This window comes from Anopheles coustani, chromosome X, assembly GCF_943734705.1.
Source record: "Anopheles coustani chromosome X, idAnoCousDA_361_x.2, whole genome shotgun sequence".
Taxonomy (NCBI): Eukaryota; Metazoa; Arthropoda; class Insecta; order Diptera; family Culicidae; genus Anopheles; species Anopheles coustani.
Window position 1 is genome coordinate 8,556,289 of NC_071290.1, and position 23,189 is coordinate 8,579,477.

General features: G+C 48.5%; 1 protein-coding gene across 1 annotated transcript in view; it reads right to left on the bottom strand.

Moving 5' to 3' along the window:
• The window catches only part of LOC131269580 (uncharacterized), a 47,309-nt gene that overhangs the window by 2,377 nt on the left and 21,743 nt on the right, over positions 1–23,189 (bottom strand). Inside the window, exons 2-7 of the mRNA XM_058272026.1 lie at positions 5,988–7,231; positions 4,407–5,235; positions 3,592–4,309; positions 2,198–2,897; positions 1,384–2,015; positions 562–1,264 (exon numbers count right to left, since the gene is read on the bottom strand). Coding sequence (XP_058128009.1) covers positions 562–1,264; positions 1,384–2,015; positions 2,198–2,897; positions 3,592–4,309; positions 4,407–5,235; positions 5,988–7,231 — 4,826 coding nt within the window. The remainder of the gene's footprint in view (positions 1–561; positions 1,265–1,383; positions 2,016–2,197; positions 2,898–3,591; positions 4,310–4,406; positions 5,236–5,987; positions 7,232–23,189) is intronic.

A 23,189-nucleotide genomic window follows, 5' to 3' on the forward strand; every position in this document is an offset into this window, starting at 1 on the left:
GCAGGGACGTTTTGTTATTGGCTAAGAGACGACGGCTTCTTGCAAGCAAAATCATACCATGAACTATAACGTAACGCTGAAGCCATACTCACACAATGGGACATCATGCGACACTATCTCTCCACTATCGAGTACGATAAATACAAAACCCGGACCAGCATGGGAAAAAAGGCAACACACCACACTACGTAGGAAAAGTTACCCCCTCGATCCTAACCTTCGTACGCTGGATTTAGAAGTTGAGAGAAGCTAATATTTTGTTTATGTGAAAGCTGTGTGAGAGAATCGTAGCGTGTCGTTTTTGGCGGTGGAAAGCGTGGAAGTAAAAACGTAATAAAATGATGATGGATAAAACAAAATCAAAGGAAAACCCGATAACCACAAAACCCGGCAGTCGATTCTGCCATACGACCATGTTTGTCAATGTGCCTTATTCTTTGTATGTACATCACCAGAAGTTGGAGGCTTTGTTAAATGCTTCCGATGAGCCGGTAGCTTCGGGAAAGCTAGCACACCGTGTTTTCTACGCCTGCTCCCACCCTCCTGTCCTGTCCGTCCTACCTGATTTGCTGCTGCAGCTCCTCGTAGTTGACGTAGTGTGAGTAGCGATGGTTGAACACGTCCGTGTGGTGAATGGACGTGGGTCCGCTGGAACCTGCGCCGGGTGGCGGAGGAGGTGGTTGGTAGTGAGGCGGCTGCTGGTGACCGTACACGACCCCGGACGATGCGGACCGTTCGACGGAGTTTTGCTCGAACACGATGTATCGCGACGCAGCGGATGTCGAGTTGTTGTTGTTGCTGTTGCCGCTCGAGGCTGCGGTCTTGGTGGACGCCGATGTGCCACCGTACTTCTGACTACCACCGCCAACTCCTCCTCCTCCTCCATTGCTGCTGTTGCCACTCGTTTCAGCAACCCAGGCCCACGCGTTGCTGCTGTGTGGTGATGGCCCGCCGCCACCGACCGGCTCCGGCGGACATGGCATCATGCTGCGCGAAGTAATGGCAGTCTCCATCGACGCTATTCCGTCCTTGCGGTGCTTACCGAAGCGGAACATGTGGCCGATGCCGCGCAGCAGGCCACCGCTCTTCTTCACGCGCAGCTTCGCTCCTTTGCCATCGTTCAACGACGACTGGAAGGGACTGTTGCGGGACACGAAACCACCGTCCGGCAGCTCGGTACCGGACGCGCCACCGGCCGTTTCTGCCCCTCGTCCACCCGCCGCAGAAGGGGGCGCATCTTCTAGCAGCCAGTGTTTTTTGGCTTCTGAAATTAAGAGAAACAAATTTAAATTTGTAAACTTTACATCTAGATAGATAGCTTTCTTCTAAAGAATGTTTTACACGAAAAGCTACAGCAGTTAAGAGGGAAAATGAATTGCTTACGTGTTGCTTCGGGTGGCTGCTCGACTAGAGCCCGCAGTATCTCGTCCCGCCCACGACCGCGCGGCGTGCGCAGCGCATTCGGCCCGCGCGGCTCGTCCGCCATCTGGATCTCCTGCACCATCGTCTGCAGCGACTCGAGGCTGGACGATTTCTTCATGCCCAGCGATGGCCCGAGGTCGCCCAGCTGGTCCTGCGCCTCGTCGCGCAGCAGATGAGCGGCGAGGGCGGCCGTTGGCTGCTGTCTGCCGGCACCACCACCCCCACGTCCACCATGGCGCAAGCTGTCGATTCGCGCCATCTGGTGGCTGATCGACTCCATCGAGCCGCCGGACGCGGTCATACTGGTGCCGTTGCCGCCGAGCAGCAGGAGCTTGCTGTCTCGTTCGCGCTCTTCGCGCAGCTTTTTGTTGCGCTGGTAGGTGCCGGTTTCGCGCGCGTCCATCGCTGCGTGGTGCTTTTCCGACATCGAGCGGCGCCCGATCGCATCCCGGCTGAACGCATCCGACGGCGGTGGGTTGGTCTCGAGTGACAGCTGGCTGGCGTACGTCGTGTCCGCCCCGTTCGGAGTCGAGGTGGCACCATTGCCCATCGCCACACCCCCGACGTCCGCCGGACGTGCCAGGTGGAAGGTACTAAATGAATGAAATGAACAAGAGAAGAACGGAATGGAATTTAAATGAACATTTTTCAAGTTATGCTTTCCCAACAGTTTAATAGTTTATGTGTTTTCTAATGTGTCATCATGTTTGAAATTAAACGTTAAAAAAAGATCCTCAATCAACGAAGTGCACGTAAGTTTATCACCCATACTTACGGTGAGGTCGGTTCGGGATCCTCCTCGATCAGCACCGCATTGCTACCGTTCAGGCTGGTGGCCGAAGAGGTCGTATTCCAGTGCTCGCCGGTGGCCATGTAGTAGCTCTCGTTGCGCAGTCCATGCGTTGGCGGCGTCTGCTGGACCGCTGACGATGGCCCGCGGGAACCGCCACCACCGCCGCCGGTCGTCCGCAGTGCCGACGCTCTTTGGTTGTGTCCATGATGATGCTGTTGCTGCTGGAGATGATGAGTGTTCGCGATGCTGTTGGTGCTGCTGCTATTGCTGTTACCGATCTGCGCGTAATGACCACCGCCGGACGAGAGTGCCTCGTTGCTGCCGGACATCATCATGCCGCCCGCAGAGTTGTTGCCTCCCGTGCCATTGCCTCCGGTCAACCGATCGAGTACCGGGTTGCTGTAGCGTTTGCTTTGCTGCAGCTTCGGCTCGCCGTTATCTTGCGGACGGTGTGGTTGCTGTTGCTGCTGCTTGTCGGCACTGAGGTAGATGACAGTCGTGCCAGAGCTAACAGGGTTACCACCACCACTACCACCGTCGTTTTCCGGGTTTGTTGTCGTGGCAGCGGTGGAGGAGGAAGCCGTCGGCCGTGGATCCATGGTTTCAAGCAGCTCACCGGTGCTTACCGGTCGTCCGATGCGCCGCGCCACAGTGAGAATGATTTTACCGGGATAGCTTCCGCCTAAAATAAGTAGACATAAGTTTTGATTAAACGACTCGGTAAACGATTGAAGACTCGGTCTACTACCATCGCTAGCATTGATTGTGGTGTGCACACACCGTTTTGCCCTTTTTTGTAATTCAGTAAAATTCAATGGCAAAACATTATAATGTTTCTTCAAAACACACTTAAGCCGAAGGTATGTTCAAGATTGGTGAAACAGGTGAGAGATTTACGGTAAAAACAGATATATTCTGATTGGCACAATGATTCTATGTTCAATCTAATGTATGAAGTAATAGAATTTTTCAATCAAGCAATTTAAACTTCAAATAGTTAGATAATAATCAAATAGTTACATAATCCATGAATATGATAACAAACCATTTTGATTGACATTAGATTTAAAAGAGAGTTTACGAGTTTCTGTAAATTTTGCTTCATTAAACGCTCATTCCAAATCTGTCGCAGAAACTAGTTGAAACAAGATTGTTTATAAGTCAAATATCTCAAATTGACTTGACATCATTATTAAACGAATGATTTCGGAAGAACTCAGATCGAAAAGTTTGTTACTTTATAAAGAATTACACATAATTTCGGCACGCTGAATGCCGAGACAATCGGTCAAAACCCAAAGCCATTGACAGGAACTTGCACAAGCTAAAGCAAACTAATGACTATGGATTTTCTTGGCTAACGGAACAAAACCTACCGGATTGCTGCAGCATCGCTCGGCGGAGCGTTTCCATCGCTTCCGCGTTTGACTGGCCGAGCAACGACACGCCATTGACGCTCAGCAGCTGATCGTTCATCTTGAGCCGGCCGTCACGACTAGCGGCTCCCCCATGCAGCACGCTCTTCACGAAAATCCCGAGATCCCCGTCGGTGCGGCTGGCGTTGCTGCTACTGCCCCCGCTGCTGCTGCTGTTGCCCGAGCCCGTCTTGCCCTTGACGCTGACGCCCAGCCCTGCCTTTTCCGTGTCGTGCACCGGAATGTGCAGCGTCAGTATCTCGCGGTTCTTCCAGGCCGCACCTGACAGTGAACCAGCGCCTCCTCCTCCTCCGGTTCCGTTGGTGTACGTCATGCTACCACCACCAACACCACTACCTCCGTCCGTTCCGTTGACGGGTGGGTCCTGCAGCAGCAGCAGGTCCGCGACCTGATTGGTGGAGGCCGACTTCAGGATCGACGCCAGTGGCTTCTTCTGCACCGTCGGCGTTTTCGGCGAGGAAATGGAGGACAGCTTTCCCATCGAGCGACTACCGCTGACGCCACCACGGGTGCCATTTTCATCGTCCGCTTGCATATGGTGATGGCCACCGGCGAGGCTGTTGCTGCTGTTCGATTGCTTGAGCGATGATTTGGGCATTACCGGAGGCGGCGGTTTCGGCACTGTTGTGTTCTTTGGTTCACTTTCGACGCCAAAGCCCTACGGGGAAGAGGAGAAATGAAATGAGTGATAAGACATGCTGCTCTAGGTTGATTTCCTCTTTTCGAGTAAAGTTATGCTTGTTGCTCCGACTCACGATTTCGCGCTCCTTCACGTTTTCGGCCAGCTCCTGCTGGCGGGAGACGACGATCTTCAGCGTGGCACCGTGCGGCGTACCGCGCAGTATCGAGACGACCTCCGTCTGCGACTTGCCCGTCATCGGGATGCCTTCGACCTCCAGCAGCCGGTCGCCCGGCTTCAGTCGGCCGTCCTCCACGGCCGCGCCCTTCGGCAGGATGTTCTTGATGTAGATTGGACAGTGGCCGCCGGCCGGATTGTCGCGCGTCGTCACCGAGAAGCCGAGCCCGTGGTCGCCCTTGGTGAGTGTGATTTCGATGCGCTTGCCGAGCTTGCGCGTGTTCGCCACCTGCAGGCTGCTGGCGGTCGACGGTCCGCCCGGCATCTTGCGTGTCGGCGACACCGTCGCAACCTTTGCCGCCGACGTCGGCTTCTCCTCCGCCTCGATCATCATCTGGCCGACGCGGTTGTCCCGCCGGTAGCGCGATCCGCTGCCACCCGTCACTAGCCGACCAGCGGCGGCAAACTGCTGCTGTTGCTGCTGCTGCTGCTCCGGTCCTCCGCCAGCCTTGGTGCTTCCCTTGGGGCCGCTGCCACCGCGTACCACCCTCAGTCTTAGCTCGGTCGATGCGAGGCTCTTCTTAAGATGTTCCTGCACGGAACTTTCCGAGAGTCCGACGAGCTTGATGTTGTTGATCTCGAGTATGCGATCGCCCCGGCGCAGCCGGCCCCGCTCCGCCCGGCTGCCCGGTTCGACGCTCTGCACCAGCAGCCCACCCCGGTCCTTGTCCGGAATGGCCGTGAGTCCCAGCGGGCCACCGGTTTCGTTCACTACCAGCAGCATTTCACTGAAGCGAAAAAGATGAACAAAACAAATTAGCATGCAACGAATTAAGAAGTACGTAACTGAGCCTAGTGCATTTCGGCTCGGTTTGTTATACCGTTGTTATTTTAATCTTCAACGGTCGATGGTATTGATTGTGGATAAATACAGTCAATCGAAAGAGTTCAGTCTAAACAGCCACGGATCGCGTTACATTATGTCTATTTTTTTTCAACATGTATGTTTTGTCTAAGACGAACTTCCACAGTGACTCATATTGTATCCGCTAACGACGTGAGGGTTGCGGAACTTGTGTTTAATTTTAATATAATGCCCATGGAGGTGTATGTATTTTAACAAATAAATAATTGCAAGACAGAGAACGTCAAAAACACGCTTCGGGCTCTTGTGGAAGTTTAATTAATCGTGTAATTCCTCGTCATGTCCAATTTGTAGTTTTTCGTTCAAACGTAGAACGTCCCTAGGATAGAGTAGACGTGTTTACCTTCAACGTGCGGATCGGAATGATTTCGCTAAATCAATTCTTCACCGAGGTAAGCAAGTCTTAAATGAAGTGTTTACTTCTTAAAGAATAACACCTCAAAAACGCTCAAAGAAAGTTGAAATGAATTGCTAGAGCTGTTTTCGCTCGTGTAAGATGGAACAACTTTCCTTTCTATTCTTACAAGTCAGTGCAAAATGTTCGATTGAGCCGACGATTTATCATCTTCGTAGAAAATTCTGTACATGTTGTTGACACTGACACCTATGCCGTACCTATCTTTCTCCCGCAGTGAGTCGTACACGGACGCTTTGGCCTGGCCGAGGGGTTCCTTGCGCGTCGATTCACGTGGCAGCGACTTGGAGCTGAAGCTGCTGCCAGTGTGGTTGAGGCCCGCGATGCCCCGGCCGCTCCCACGGCCACCGCCATCGACCCCTCGCACACCGGAATGGTGGAACGAGTGGTTGAGCTGCTGGTTCTGCTGCTGCTGCTGCACGTACTGCATGTAGGGCTGGTAGACGGCCGGCGACGACTGGTTGTGCAAGGCGGCGGCGGCCGCCTTCTCTGCCGCGTCCATCCACCGGTAGCCGGAGGTGGCCTCGGCACCGAGAAACTGCATCGACAGCCGGCCGGATCGGTTGAAGGCTTGCGGCAATAGGCTGTCGTGCTGCTGCTGCTGCTGCTGCTGCTGTTGTTGTTGCGGTTGCTGGCCATGCTGTGGCTGCTGTTGTTGCTGCAGCTGCAGTTGCGAGTCCTCCTCGGGGACGTTCCACTCCGGCGAGAGCAGGTGATGGTGGTGATGGTGCAGGTGGTTGTGATAGCCAGCCGCCGACGAACCACCGCCAATGGCTCCTCCTGCTCCGCCGTTTTGCTTGTCGGGCGGTGGATCGCTGTCGCTGCGGCACACGGGAGCCGCTGACCAGCGCTTGCTCGTCTCCTGGTGGTGCCCGTTCGGGTTGACGTTGTACAGCGGGCTGCGCTGGTCCGTCACGCCGATCTGATGCAGCGACGGCTCGCTGCCACGGCGCACCTGCAGCCCCAGCCCGAGCGGGCCCGGCTCGTTCGCCGACACCTCGATGCAGGACGAACCTTCTCCGCCGTTGGCACTTCCCCCGCCACTAGTGGTCACCATTACCGTCCCTCCTGCGGCCGCCGCCGCCGCCACCACCGTCGCCGACGGGTCACCTCCATCCGCGGCTGCCATCGCCACCCCGACATCGTCGTCCGGCGGAGGCTCTCCAGCGCTGCCACCCCCTGCGCCTCCTCCTACACCGACCACGCCCGGCGCGCCCTTTGGGCCGCCGACCTGAAAGATGTCCGGGCTGCCGGTGCCGACCGAGCTGCCGCTCGCACCGTCGCCGCCGCCCTGCTGCACGCCCGGATCCGGTCCGACACCCGCGTCCTCGTAGCTGGCAATGATCTCCTCCCGGTCGTCCGCCACGTCGCTGATGTGATCCTCCGGGTCAAGGATGCCCGACTGTGACTGCAAATGGTGCACCACGACCCACGAGTCGGGATTCTGGAACGGTACAAAAAGGGATGCAAGCGATAAATAAACAAAGATCTCTTCCAATTTGTGGATGAAGGTTGAAGGGTCCCGATGCGTAAGGCAGAAGAGACCATGATCCGACGTTCTGAAGTACTAATATAATATATGCGACACGAGATTATAGTGGACGTCACAGATGCAACTATAACTAACTCCTGTAACTTCCTAACTCGTAAATAACATAAGCACGTAAGTTCTTACAGAGGAGAAGGATAAATTAGGTTAACTAAAGCCCGAAACTGTTGAAGGAAATGTAGTTATGCCAAATTAAAGGAAATCTTTTAAAGATTTCGTCGTTACGAGGAGAGATAAGACTCCTTCACCGGATTGCACAATTCAGTGGACATCCCAACGGAGTATTTTAGTACCATTGAGGACTACACAACTTAAAACTTTATTAGTATTATATCATATCGAATTTTTAAGCCTCGAACCGAAGGGGAGAGTCGCTGATTACTCTTCATATTAGTTATTCGAAGTTCTCTTTGGAATGGTGCTAAAACTGATGAATTCGAATGAAAGTTTGCTCGATACAAAATAGACAACAAGTGTCAAGAAATATTCATGAGATGAATTTAATAACTCCAATAAACCTAACAAAATGTAAACACCCAAGTGTTTGCTTTGGATTTGGGATAGAAATCCCGGATCGATAGTTAATGTCTGTTAGAAAGCCTCACAGCCTTAGACAGTCCGCAATCGAGCTCTCGATCCTCGCGTATATACTTCTTTTATTTCATAAAAAATAAATAATAACAATCCTCTGATTCCTGTAACGCAAACGTCACGTTTCGGTGCACCTGAACCAAAGTGAGGCGAATCGAAATTGTTGCAATTGAGTGTGCAAAGCCTTTTTTTCCTCCAGCTTAAGCTACTCAAGTACAAGTTATAGCTCAAGGTTGCGTACAGCGTTAGCTGGTGCGTGCGTGCATTATCACCGCATGCAGGATTCGTTTCGGTTGCCTGAAGAGGACACCGGGTGTGAAACGGGGGGTTTGAGCGTACAAAAAGTGCCAAACGTGCCCTGAACTCAGCGAAGTCCCACAGTAAAAACAGAACAACAACAAACCTCCGGGCCTCAGGTCGGGGTGCTACGAAACTGGCGTGCCTATCCGACGATACGCTCAACGCCAAGGTCCAGAAGTTTGCGACACGAGCAATTATCGCCACACAGCACCACTTGGGTGCTAACAACGGCCAGGGCTAACACAAAGAAGAACACTCCACTTCACACGAGACGTCAAACGAAAGTCCCCACCTTAGGGGTGTCGGATATACGCAGAGCCGCTTATCGGAAGCGCAATCGAGACCGTGATTGCAGCGTCGTGAATTACTCCTTCCTCTGATCGAGCGATGAGATTCAGGACGGAGGGTAAGGGAGTACGTAATCAGCTTAACACTCTACCGGCTTCCTTGGTACGCACGAGCAGAGGGAAGGGGGGGAAGTTTTGGTTACCTTCTCTGTGTTTGGCTGATTACCACTCTCTTTTTGTTGTTGTTTTGTTGAAAAAAGAACAACAGAGGAAGTTGTTGGTGTGAGGCAAATAGCGGAGACAATCGCGGACACACGATACCGACTGATAAGATATGAGTCACGACATTGTGAGAGAGGGTACGGCGACGGACATGAGCAAACAACTACTCCAACAAGTATCTCTTCTCGTTTTATTGCCAGCGCTTAAGAGCCGTAAAGCAAAATTGTTCTACTGCGGAGATTGTTTGTCGGCTTTCCAATTGTGGTGTGTTGCACAAGCCGAGATTTGATGTTATTGAAAACAAACCTCAGGATAGCGGAAGTTGTAGAGAGGGAATAATATTCATTGCCTCCTTTCTCTCGCCATTCGGAGTCAGCTGACTCTACCGGATCTACGTCATAAGTACCAGAGAGTTGATAGATTCTCATCTTTTATATCTCTCTTAGTAGCTCTACTCTCACCGCTAAAGAGTCAACTATTCACTTCGCTCTTAATCTGAAAATGCTGCGGGTGGATTCGTACCCATGACCATTTCGACACTACGGTACGCTTCTGCTCGCTTCACCACCGCTTCAGGTCGAAGTTCAAACGCTAATACCTAACGAGTATCTAAGGGTAAACAACGGCGAGGCGCTTACTACTTCACAGTTCGGCGTGCCGGGTTCGGTGGCGCAGCAACTGCTTCCTGCAACCTGGTGCAGATGGTGAGGGTGATGATGGTGGTACAGCCGCTCGCGGGCGGACGTCGACGACGACGACGATGCGCTTCCGCCGGCCGTCAGACTGCCGGTGGACGAAGCCATCGAGGCGCCGCCACCGGCCCCCCTCCGTGGCAGGTTGAGCGAGTAGCTCTTGTACAGGTATTGGTTGCCGTGCGCGATGCCCTTCTGCCGCTGGTGCACCTGATAGGTGTGCCGCCAGCCGAATATGCCGGTGATCTTGTCCGCCAGCGCCGGGCACTTCGGTGGCAGCTCGAACATGTTCGTGCCCTTCTTCTTCATGACGACGGTGAGACGCCACCGGGTGTGCTTAGCGAGCGCCCACGGAAACCAGCACGCGTTTGCAGATCTATCCGCTTTCTATCGCACATATTCGCGCACCGGCTGGGTGTTTGGCTGGCGAGTCATCGCACGCTGGCCATTTCACTGTACTGAACTCGAACACACGGTAGAGGAGCAATTTCTTTTCGCTTTTCGTTGTTCACTAGCCACAACCCCGTGTGTTAAACGAAGACTAAAAGCGCACACACACACAAACACACACGACACTGGGATATACTATCGATCGTACACTACTTTACAAGGGCCTTTCCCCTGTGGCAACATTAAGCAAACATAAGACATAAAGCACGCTGTAAAGGCAACACACGGTTCTCTTCTTTGGCTTTGTCGACGAGGCCCCAAAAGTCTTTCGCTTCACTTACATATTATTGCTGACGAGTGAGTCTATACATACACCTCCTTCCCCGTTTGCTCGCACCTACTTCGAGGTTCGCTTTCCTCGACGCGAAAAAAAAAAAAACGAGGGCACCAACCACCAACCGCGGAAAGTGTGTGAAACAGAACGGAATATCCCTCCTGCTGCCCTCTATTTTCTGCCGGATGGAGCCGGATATCATGCAGAATCATCATTCCGCACCCCGCGCGACATACATTCGCGGCAGAGGGTCTTCTCTTCTGCTAAACGGGAAGATATCTCGCAAGAGCTCGCCTGCGATCGGGGGTTTTTGTTTTGGCTTGTTTTACCTTCAAACGAGGAGTTTGCAACCGGATCGGATATCCCCCGGTTCGATGGGGCTGAAGGAAAACCCGAAGGGCATATGAAAAACGCGAACCATAAGAGGGGGTGGGTGAGGTAGGGAAAAAATTGCTAATTATCATGCGGCGGTGGACTCTCGACTCTCGACAGCGAGGGGTTTTCTTCACTCCGTTATGAAACGAATTTTCAAACGGAACGCGGACCACTGTTGCGAATTGCGCTCTATCGCCGTTGTTGCAGAGTGGAATCGGTTTAAGGTGAAAACACTCGGTCCAGGCCAGTGTCGACCCGTCTGGGGTGTGTGTTGACGATCACATTACATTCTCTTTCCTGTGGCCAAGCAGGAATTTGTGGCTGAGAATTCGGCAACCAATGGCGGAAAGCCACACAATCTCTTTTCTACTTTTCCCAGCCATTCAGCCTGGTGCTTGTCCACAGAGAAGCTCACACTCCCACCAATTGCCCCCAGTGGGGTCGCGGACTGTTGCCTTCAGTCGACCAATAGATACCGCACGTGCACCGGAACTGGATCGATCAGGTGTGTCGAGGAGAGTACACACCCTAGAATGGAGCATCCACTGTGGAAGTCAAGGTGTGTGGTTGGTCTGCAGTGGGGTGTAGTGTTCTATCACCCCTTTTTTCCAACAGTGTACGTGTTAGTTCTACATTGCATAGCTATACACGCAAATAGGCTGTACGAGAACTACGAGCGGGAGACTGCAGCTCATATCGGTATTGATTCGTTGAGCTCATTATACACACAAAACCTGCCCAACCCTCTGAATATACATAGAATGGAGTGTGTCGCACCAGACGCAGCAAAAATAAAACAAGTGCAGTACACCTCCCCTTTCGGAAAAGGGGGAAAGAACAGCAACGAATCGGCTTGCCGGCGGTAATTGACTCAGCGAGCGAAGGTTTTTCCATGGCAAGCTGTTTGCTGAGCCTTCACTAGGACTAGGGTCGGTGTATGGAGCCAAGCAAGGGGTATAAGTTTTGAAAACAGTCAACTAGTTAGAAATCTAGTCTATCTCAATTTAAGACCGCGAGATCTTAAATAACCAGGATTTTGGCAAACAGAATATGTGCGACCTAACTTCCTAGCCATTACGTTGTTTGAACATTTGAAGGCGTACCTGAGGCATACAGACTCATCCGTCAGTACCCAGGTTTACCCAAGTGATCCAAAAGCTCGAAAATGTATGATCCAAATACCAAAAAGATGTTAGACGCACACGTAAGGTCGGCAAGCATTTGAGGCAGATGAAATCGGAACTTCAGTATCGACGCCTACCCCAGGTCGAAATAATTAGACTAAAAACAATGGACTACGCATACGCAAGTAGTAACAGAACTTAAACCAGAACAGAACTTAACCCCCTCCTAGACAGGGGACTTTTCCGAAGAATTCGTACTCCACTTGGCGACCATGTTTTCGAGCAAAGATCCATTATTCATGGGATTGAAACTGCCCAACACTAGTATCAACAGTCAGTATCGACATAAATAGATTGCTTAGAAGCTGTTAACCAACTTTGGAATTTTTGAAACTGGACTAGATAGGAGAGGTTCGAAATGGACTTTGTAAGTAGTACCAGAACTCCCATTCTCAGGCATGGACTGATCTCAAGAATTCGTATTCAGCTTCGCCAAGTCTTCTAGAAACTAATCTGCACATTGTGGGTTGTGAACTCACGCTTGATGCTATGGAGGCATGGACCTTGCCCAAAGATTTTGGAACTTTGTGAACTCACACTTGATGCTATGGAGGCATGGACCTTGCCCAAAGATTTTGGAACTTTGTGAACTCACACTTGATGCTATGGAGGCATGGGCCTTGCCCAAAGATTTTGGAACATTTTTGAATCATAAGGCCGCGGAATCTAATCTCTTATACTAGAGGACTGTGCATTGAATTCTGTTGTCTAAACCTTACATCAATAGTCAGTATCGACAGTAAAACATTGATTAGCAGAATGGAGATATCGTCGCTTCCACGAAACGAAAACAAATTGGATATGAGCGCAAGAATGTCTCTGAGAGGTTCTTCGAATTTAGGTGAAGCGATCGACCGGCGAGCTGAAGCCTCTAGATCAAGATCCTCCCGACCAGATAAGAGGCTGTTTTTGCTGGACTTTGCGGTCCGTCGCGTCTGGTGAACGGTGAATTTTAAAATAAGGGCACACCACTGCTGCGCCCTCCAACGCGGTGTTGTGTGTTGGGTTGGAAGACCTTTTTTCTTTTTCGCTTTTCTGCGTAAACAAACCGTACAGCAAGACACACAGGAGGGGCCATTATTGCGCAGCTCCGATAGAATTGCTCCATCATCATTCTTCGCCCAGACACAGCATTCCATCCATCGAAGAGGGCTCTTTTTCTCCTTCTCTCTCTCTCTCTCTTTGAGTGGGGCAAACCATGGGGTGGAAAACTTCGCGAAACTAAAGGGGTGGAGGGGTGGTACTTGAAGGGGGAGTGTATCTATCGTTCCGCACAGATGTGATTGACACATGAATGATTTGCATTCATCTGCCTGATGGCGGCGATGGTGGTGTTTTAAAACCTCACGTGGAACGACAGAAACAGAGAGCTGCAGCAGAAAGGGGGGGGGGGGGGGGGGTGGGGGGGGGAATCTTGCTTGCATACCACCTATCCCCCCCCCCCTCTCCCTCCCCGCGATTAATCGCATCTCGAAAGCGCAGGAAAAGGTAAAATGCAGCTCTTCGGTTCGGCATCTGCAGAAAGAGGGTAATCACGATGGGGATAACACACCTTTTCCCACGAAGCTCCGATGCTGGGTTGGAGGGTGGAGGAGGGTGCTTTTGAGACCCTACACAATGTCGTGAAGTGTGAGTAGAAATCTGAAGGATGTGTGTGTGTGTTTAGGCTCATTTATTTATTGTTTTGCTTCACGGAATCACATGACGTTGCACTGACCCACGGAGAGGTTGATGGACGAACGGACCTGTGTTCGTGTACGTGCGTGTGTGTGTGTGTCTGTTGTTGTTGTTGTTGTTGCTGGTGTGGTTGCTGTTGGTGGCTTTTTGATTGTTGTTCGCACAGCGATGGTGGTGGTGGTGGTGGTGTTCGTGGCAATCGCACACAATTTCGCGGTCCCCTCTCCTAGGCCTCGAGCGGAACACTTCCTCTTTTTCCACCTGCATAAACGTGGAAAGTCTGCTTTTCGCGTTCGCAAACACTAAAAAATCCTTTGCGGAAACTTTCATATATCGCTGGAAATTCTTATAAACCGTTTATATTGATGCGAAGGTTAGTCAAAAACAAACGAAAAAAACAGGAGGAGAAGTTTTCCAAAGTTTTCCCTCACCTCCCCCACGAAAGGAGAATGGAGGGGATGGTTTTCTTTCCTTAGTTGGCTCACGATTTAACCATGAGATGATACAATTTTCGGGGGCCCAGGTTCGAAGGAGATCGACCTGAAACGTGTCGACCTCTGGCCTGGGACACACGCACACACACACATTACACACCGTAGCCAGGGGCCAGTGGGTCCGCGAAAAGGGCAAAGAAAACCGTATCGGAAAACTCTCCCCCGTCTTCTCGAAGTTGTGTAAACAATAGAAAAGAGCCACACAAACAACAGCTAATAGTTGGCTGTTTTTGGAGAGGGTGGTGAAAGGGTGAAAATCGGGAAAACACACAGGTGAAGAGGGGAGTCACCGGAGGGTTTGGGTTGTGTTGTGTTGGTTGCGAAAGCTGTGCACCAAATTCCCGAGAGGCGAGGTCGTGTGCCGTGCTGGCAGCAGCATTTTGGAAAAAAGGCGAGTGAAAAGCCATCCAGCCTCCTCCGGTTCCTCCTCCCAAGCCGATTTCTCACACTAACCAAAGGGGTCAAAACTCCGAAGGGCGTTTGATTTGATTTGATCATAAGGAATCTCATGAACCCTTTGTTCATTGCTTCATGAATCCGCTAAACTTCAAAACATTAATGATGAATCTCTAAACAATCATAAATGTTCGTGGTTCGCCAAAAAAAAAAACACCCTTGAATCTGGAGGCAATCGTTCATTTCTTAAAGTTTAATGATGAGCCTCCTCCCTGTGGTATATTTCCCTCCCCCTCCCTTTCAATCCGCGAGGTAGGTGTTGATAACCCGAGGTTGGCGTTGGTGTTGATGCACTTTTGCCACAAGTGCTTTGACTTTGGAAAGTTTCTGCGCTGCCCACCCGGTTGCGATGGGTGGTGGTGGTTGGGAGGTTGAGTGGGTGCATCTGGGGGGAGGTTGGTTGACTCTCTGTGCAACTACGTGACGCTTTCCAGCCGTCGTTTTGGAACGATTTTTCCGACTTTGTATGTTCCACACCCTCGTGCGCGACTTCCGAAAATGTTTCCTACAAACTACTGTCAGCACACACACACACACACACACAGACAAAACACGATGCAAACGAATGTCTTTGGGGGCTCTCGTAAGGCTTTTTCTTTCCGGTGGCCATGAAAATCAAAATCGAAAAAGGCCAACCCTTGAACTCCGGACGGAAATTGGGGGGTGGTGTGATTTTCCCACCCGACCAACAACACATACACGCGCGCGCGCACACGTTCACTCGCGTTAGTTTGAGGCCCGATGGAGGAAAATCCCGATCAACGTCCCATTGCCACGACGGCTGATGAGCAACTGGTGGCCGCTGAGCGGAACCAACTCCCAACATGGCAGAGGCTTAAGCTGCTCGCACAGAGGAAGGTGAGAAATGGAGGGGCTTCTGGAGGGGGGGGGGGGGGGGGGGGGAGTCGAGTCGATAGAGAGAGTGAGAGAAACCAGCTCTCCCTGACATCACCCACAATTACATATATCGCGTCTGATGACGGAGAGAATACCTTACTCAAGGAAGGCGAAGAGGAGGAGGAAGGACAGGACAGAGGGTTGGTGATGGTAGTGGCTAACTCAAATGTGACTCAAATACCTGTGGCGCTCTCGGACCGCACTTTCCATTCATGACATGTAAGATGATCCATGAAAACTTCCATGACAAATCGACTTTAAGTAACTTTTTCCAACCAAACAAAATAAAGCTACTTAATAGTTTATAGCACTACAAGTTGTCAGTGAACATAGCAAACAGTATACGGATCGAAATTTGTGTTTTTTGGACCTTCATCCTCCTCCTCCTCCCTCGAACAACGACGTGTTGCTCTCTTTATTTTGCGCGGAAATCTTCTCGCAGTTTCGCGAACGGAGTAAGAAGATCGGAACCTCTCGCACGTTGTCCCTCTGTCACTTTGAGAGAATCGTTTATAGTAGAGGGAGGGGGAGAGTGATACAGTAATGTAGGGCGAAACAGGGCAAAATGCCCTACGAGCGCTCTATATTTTAAACTCCACCTAGTTGGCCAGTTTGAAGTTATATCATTTGTATTTTGTTTCCATACACGATGACAGGCAATCAAAGTCATCTGCTTAAAATATGGACAATCTTTTTACTTTTGCTTTAGGAAGGGGGGGGAGGGGATTGCTTCAATGTTTCTTCTAAACGAATATTTAAAAAAAACATGCGACGAAACACTTTGTTTGAAAGCATGATGGCCTTTAGAATCAATAACTGAATGTTATATCATCCCCTGTACAGCAAAATCCCCTGTACAGTTTTGTGTCATTATATCAAAACATAAAAGATGACTTGCTTGAATAGGGCATAGCAGAATTTTGTTCGGAAACGGGTGAAGCTGAGTTTGGAAGATAAGCAAAATTTAAAAGCAATGTAAACAAAGAATTAAGATTAATGTATTTTTACAATGTTCAATAAAAAGATTCGCCAAACAGTTGCATGTTTTTTTTAGGGAAATTTCTAAAAAAGGGAGGTTGTCCAACTAACAAGACACACAATTCTACAACAAACTCTCAAAGGAGATATTTTAATATAAATTAAATTGCTCTTGATCAACCAACTTTAATTGATAGTTCGAAACACCAATGGCCTGTTCCATTACTGAGGCATGTTTTTGTCCTTAATGGTTACAGATGCATGTTTGGGGAAGGGCTTAGCAATACATCATTGTAATAAAATAGTATGATCGAAAACACTCTGAGAAATTTGTGGTTAAAAAAAGTAAAAACATTTTTCTCAAGCGAGTGGTTCATACTACCCCGTCTTGTCCTACAACCCTTTCCAAATAAAAGAGATAATGGGTTAATGAAAACACACCAGACGAAAGAGAGGAGAGAAACCGAAGAATGCGGAGAGCAACATAAAGCAAGGAGAATCTTACCCTTTTTTCCAAAATCTTAAAAGAAAATATTTCGTAATAAAGGGAGCGAGAGACAGAGAGAGAGAGAGAGGGAGGGAGAGAGCGACAGTTTGAGATCACAATAAGAAACGTTCTAATCAAGTCAGGAGAAGAGAAAGTGTGATAAAAATATGTTTCGGGAAAAAGAACGTATCTTCCCGCATCTTCCAACAAGTTAGCATAGGTGTGCCTAAGTCAACCGAAATACAAAAACATACACACACCCACACACATAATGGTGTCGCCAGACAAATGTTTAACCACGTCGACACAAAAGCCGACCCTTTCTTCGCGGGTTGGGGGAGCAGGGGTAGCGGGTAGACGATGGAAATCGCAAAAAGGTTCCAAAACAAGACTACTCTCGGAGTTCGGAGCCCGGAAGTGCACAACGAAAACCGATGCTCGAAAAAGGAAGGGTTCGTCGCCTGCCAAACTCGCGTAAGTCTTTTGTTTAAAAAGTCGAATTTTTCAACGTTTGAGCGGTCTATTTGAACTTGTCGTTATTTTTTCCACCAAAAAAAAAGGTTCATCAAAATTGTATCTAACATTTTCTCAATTTTTACGATTAACTTTAATTTTGAAGAAATTAATAAAACATGTTTAAAATAAAACACGGGCGTACGTAACGAAAAAACTAACCCCGTCGGCACGTTGGTTTCCGCAAACATGTGCCTTCCACATTCCAATGCAGGCAGGTAAAAGCAATAGAAATTTCAAGCATTCTTATCACCACCCTGGAAGTGATTCACTTACGCGAGAGGTCGCCATAAGGAAGGAAAAACATACATCCTTCCGCAGGAGGAAACCGAGAAGATATGGCTGGGCCGGAAACAGGGTACCAACACAACACTATGCGGTGGAAAAAAGCGCATTTTTCCTCCTCGGGGGGCAAAACACGAAGGTGAAATTCTTGCGCACACACGTACGAACGGCATTTGATTATTTTTTCGCTGTTGGACGACCAGCTTATCGGTATGCACGTGCACGTGCAAAGAGGCGGGGCGAGCGTACATTTCTGCTTAAAAGGAAAATAGGCTCCCACAAGCAGTGATGGTTGAGTGTTTTAGACATTTTACTGAAACTCATTTAGTTTTAGCGTTTAAGTTTTCCAGAAGTGTTTTACACGCTCACCTCTCCTCGGGCAATTTTTTGTTTTTTTGTTCGTTGCTTTGATGGATTGACCACACCATCAACGGTTTCACACGCGATCTGCGATGTCCCTCCCGCACCTCCCAAAACCCCACCCAGAGCTAGCAATATATAAATATAGCAATTTGGAACGCAGATTTTCCTGTTCCAAATTGCAGCCCGCATGTTCATCCATCAGGTTCCATATACACCAGGCAGCGGCAGATTTTGGCCTTCCCCTCCACCACCCTCCCCCTCCCATTTTGCCAGGCGTGGACAGTGCACTCCCCTCCCCCCCCCCCCCACCTCCTCCTCCAACTAATCGAGAGAGCATTCGGTCGAACTGTGCTGATGTTATTATAAACTGACCGTTAATTTTCACCATTAGGGCGAGCCCGCCCACCACCTTCCCGCCCCTCTCCTTACGATGGAAACACAACCCCGCGTGATGGTGATTGAGTTTTTCCCTCATTTTCTTGCCTCTTGCTCCTTCACACACACACACAGGTTTACGTGGTTAACACAAGCTGGAAGAAAGCAAAGCGAAGGCAGGAGAAAAGTTTCCCTTTAGAGGGGAGGGGGGGGGGGGGGGGGGGGGTTCTGTGCATTCGAGCGGCGAAAGAGGCAAGTGCAATTTTCCCTTCGCGAGCAGCTAAACAAATAGTGATCGATTCGCTACGGACGATTAGCTAGACGCTTTGCGCTTCGCAGGGTGATCTTGAGAGGCAGAGGCGCATTATTAATGGGCAGAAGGCTGATGGACACACCCTCAAAGCCCAAATAGGGCTTCCTCCGTGCTAGAGTGTCACGGTTTTTCCTTTTCCACTCGAGCAGCAGCAGCAGCAGCAGCAGTTCCACCGTAATTCTTTATTTATCTTCGGGTGTTTGGAAGCGATCTATATATCGTCCACCACTGTTGCGTCTGAGTGTGTGGTGCTTTCTCCGGTGGATTGATTGTTCGCAACCGGTCGAAAAGACAAAACAAAAAATGGAAAACGAAATAGTTTTTTTATGTAACGTCAAAACAAAAAAAATATTGATAGTTATTTTTTGTGGGTTTTGTCATAACATTTGCACGAATGCTTTCACATTCTATTGGCGGCCTTTTTTTTTATAACCCCGTTATCGGAAAGCAGTGAAACGCACCCCGAGGGTGAAGTTGCATAATACACCATCTTCCATACATGTGTAATGGAGAAATAAGCTTGCAATTTAATTAAAAAAACGAATAATGTACCAGCTAACCTTCTCGTGATGTGATAGCCCACATTAAAAATTAAAAAAAATCCAACGAGTGGACGCATAAAATTGCGATAAATGAAATACTACACAACACTGTCGGTCATTGGCTTTACATTTATTGCCAATACCTGTACTAATGGATTGTACTTTTAAAGACTTGTTTTTATTTTTTACGGCGTACCGAGAGACTGGAAATGGGAGAGTTCGGTTGTGATATGTTTTAATGCCTCCGCTAGATTTTATTTTAAGTGCGCCATGCGTGATTGCAAATTTACGGTGTACGGGTTTATTTATTAAGAACGCCGTACCGAACTATAACTACTCGCCATTGAGTTTTCTCGGAGCGTAAAAAAACCCCAACATGGGGGTTGGGGAGGTTACGTATTTTTCCTCGATTTATAGAGTCCGATTTAATCCGATCGGTTCGCTTTATTCCACCGATTAAAAACCGGGGATCTTGGTGGAATCGTAAAGAAAACGGCTCCTACATCTCTCTAACGCAACTTTGGGCTCGTAAAAGCGGGGGGCGCCTTTGGCCAGATGCAAATAATGCAGCCTTACAGCGCAATGCAGTTGTCGCAAAGGTTGTCGTATTTTATTACCATCATCATCGTTAAAATGGGGTGGAAGGATTTGGTGTTATTTTAGTTATGTTTTATTTTTTAATGCATCTCCCCACCCGGATGCATTTAATACGATATTGCGAACGGTTGGCGGGAAAAACCTGATTAATAAATGAATCGGTTTATGCGCTTCCGTTTATTTATGGGATAGCCGTTAAAGTTGTTTCTATTTTATGAATTTTAGTTTATTGCTATCGATTCCAATAATCCGTTGCAAGAAATATAAAAAGTTACCGTAAAACGACCATACGATTATTGCAAACCACTACCTTCCAACTGAAAACCGTTATTTTAAATTAGAAAGAATCCGATCGGTTTTGAAAGCTTTTCCCCAATGCGAACTAAAGCAGTTTTCATGCTCGCCACCAGGTGGCGCCCGGATAAACTGTACAATGTGATCTAAATCTAAACCGCCGCTAGATGGCGCGAATGTTCCTTGCCATACACACACACACACCAACACTCAACGGTGTGATGAGAGGAGGAAGGGTGGAGGGGGAAAATGCCGAACGCAACCGAACGGAACACGCGTTTCTTCGACACACAGGGTTGAGGGGAGGCGGGAACAGGGGGTGGGGGAGGGAGATTGTTTGTGCTTTCAAGCACCTCTCCCTTCCCCCGTACGTACACAACAACGCAACATAAACCGCGGGTATGTTGGATGAGCAAAAAACTAACACGCAACAGCAGCGAGGAGAAAAAAAAACACAAGCAGTCTAAAATTGTAAAAAAAGCACACACGACACACACACACACACACACTGGTTACAGAAAGGTTCGTGTATTTGCATCGAGGGAATGGTGGGGAGGGAACGGGAAAATGCGCTAACATGATCAGGTTTTGGGAAGGAATTTCATCATCGAGGCTTCGATGTATTTACGAAAATCAAGGATCAAATTGCCGGATCCTCGGCAAAGCACAACTCCAACAAGAGAGCTTTCAGCATTTGTCCCCGCCACTACCAACACCAACCAACCAACCAACGAACAACCACAACGAGAAACGACAAAATAGTGAAAAGGGAAAATAAAAATTAAAAAAAAAAAACAAAACGAGTTGTTCTAGGCTTTGGCGCAATGCATCCCATCTTCCATTGTGTATGAAAACGAATCGATCGTCTTCTTTGCTTTCTTACGGTTGCGGCGATCCTCTCAAGGGGAAAATGGGAGGCACAATAGTAACGGTGACGACAAAGAGAGGAGGGGGGGGGGGGGGGAGGAAGGAGCACACTTGGATGCGCCCGCTTGCATGAAAACACATACATACACAAACACCACGCACACAGAGATACACACAGAAAGAAGCGACAGGTGAACAGAGAACAAAACACACCCCATGAGCGGGAAGGGGGGAAGGGGGGGTGGGTAGAAGTGGAGAGGAGGAACCGGTACAGAACTGACGGAGGAAGGATCGCAGGAAGTCGTGGTGGGAATGGGGGGTAGGCGGGGAAGGGGGGGGTAGTGGTTGCGGCGGCAGCGACACGAGAGCGAAAACTTGTAAAACCAGTTTTTTGTTCTTTTCCTCCGCGTCCTTCCTCCCCCTTCCCCCCCTCCTCTCCCCTCCCCCACCACCTCAGGAGATCGGCCGTCGACGCGATCCAAGAGGTCTTAGCAGCACCGAGAAAGCACCAAGACACGACCGCCGTGTTTCTTTTCCTGACTCGATCGAGTCTTGCTTGCCCCTTCTTCCCCCTCGCCCAAGTCCCGCGCAGCAAACATCCCCCCCACAACCAATCGTTCTCCTCATCCCGGCCTTCGTATTATATGTGTGGTGTGTGTGTGTTCTATACGATGGTTCCACCGGGGGCCCTTTTCTTGTACCCTCTGTCCTAAAGCACCATACCATGCTAAAGATCTCATATTGACTGCATTTAAGGACGAAAGGACTTCAGCTTGCTTCTAGAGTGTGAGACCGTGTAGTCCCTCTTTTTGCAATGAGTCGTAAAGCACTGCGCAACACAAAATATCACATTTTTTTATTTAGGGGAAAGTGGGGCGATATGGAGCCTACGTTTTCATGATCACCTTAGTAGGGTTGAGTAGTTAATATTGGGGCTAAATAGCCCCTTGGCTATATAGGCACCGAATGCAACACTTCAATTATTCATGTGTATAGTTTTTTGAAAATCCTAACACAAATTAAAAGCAGAAGAAACCTACGCGAAAAAACTTGTGAAACCGAAAGTTCGGTACTGAACAGAAAAAAACACCTGCCCGATCATTCTGAAATGAAAAACAAAAACTAAACAAACTACGGGAAAATGTGGCAAGATGTACCGGTAAGTTTTTAGCCTGAATTAAGCCCTTTAAAACAAAATTGAGTAATAGAGTATGTCGAATACATTCGATGTGAATTTTACAGCTTTACAATAACATTTACCAGATAAAACACTTTATTCGTATTATGCTAGAAACTATGTAAGCTTTCCTGACGATACTTTGGGCGTTCTGCGAAAACGGCTTGCAAGTTAAGAGTGAATTTAATTGCATTTCTAAAGCTGCGTTTACGGAAAACAGCCAGCTATTACAACCATCTTCTGGGGCAAAACTTATACGAACTTGTTTTGGGGGATTTGTTGAGGATTCGAATCCAAAAATATTGATGAACCTTTGGAAATATTCATGGATCTGCATTACCCAACTTTAATATCAACAACTCGTGTGGAGTGAGCAAGGCGAGGAGGGAAATGTTTGATTATCGAATTTATCTTCTCCTTCTTTATAGAACAAAATGAATATCAATTTCTCTGCAATGATAAGTAAAATTATTTCGGATTAATGGTGTATTTGTTTTCACTTTAAAATGGTTTGCTCCACAATGACAGGTGCAATACGTCTCACAAAAAGCTACATTTCACAATAAATGCCTTAAAAGATCACTTGCAAAAGAATCTTGTAAGGTGTCAGAGACCAAACATTGTATTCTCGTTACCTATACTTTTACATCCCAATTAGTAAACAAAAGTCGTGTGTATTAACGTACATGTTCACTTGACAAATCAAGCTGTAATGCATTTTATTCCACCAGATCCATATGGCCCCACTTTACCCTATCTTACTTTATCCTCATTCAAACGGTTCTCGCTTTCAATCTATTGTCTATGCTTTGCCCGGTATTCGCTAAAGGGAAAGTGAATACTGGCACCATGCAAAAATACATTGCGTGCGATTTTTTCCCAACAAAAAGCTTACGGAAATCAGAAAGCTGCAAAAGCTTCTACATTTCTTCATTTTTGTTCACGAAAATTGGAAATTAGAAAATAAAATGAAATGTAAGATCTATTCTAAGATTTACGAACGAAGGCTTGAAATTCAAGTGTGTTTGTATGATGTTTTATGTGTTTAAATGATGTTGCTTTGCTTGTATTTTCTTTGCAGAGAAATTATTTATTTTGGAAACTGCTTGTTGTTAGTTCGTAATTGTTGTTAACCTTTCAATTTTGCAGTTAGAGCGTACATT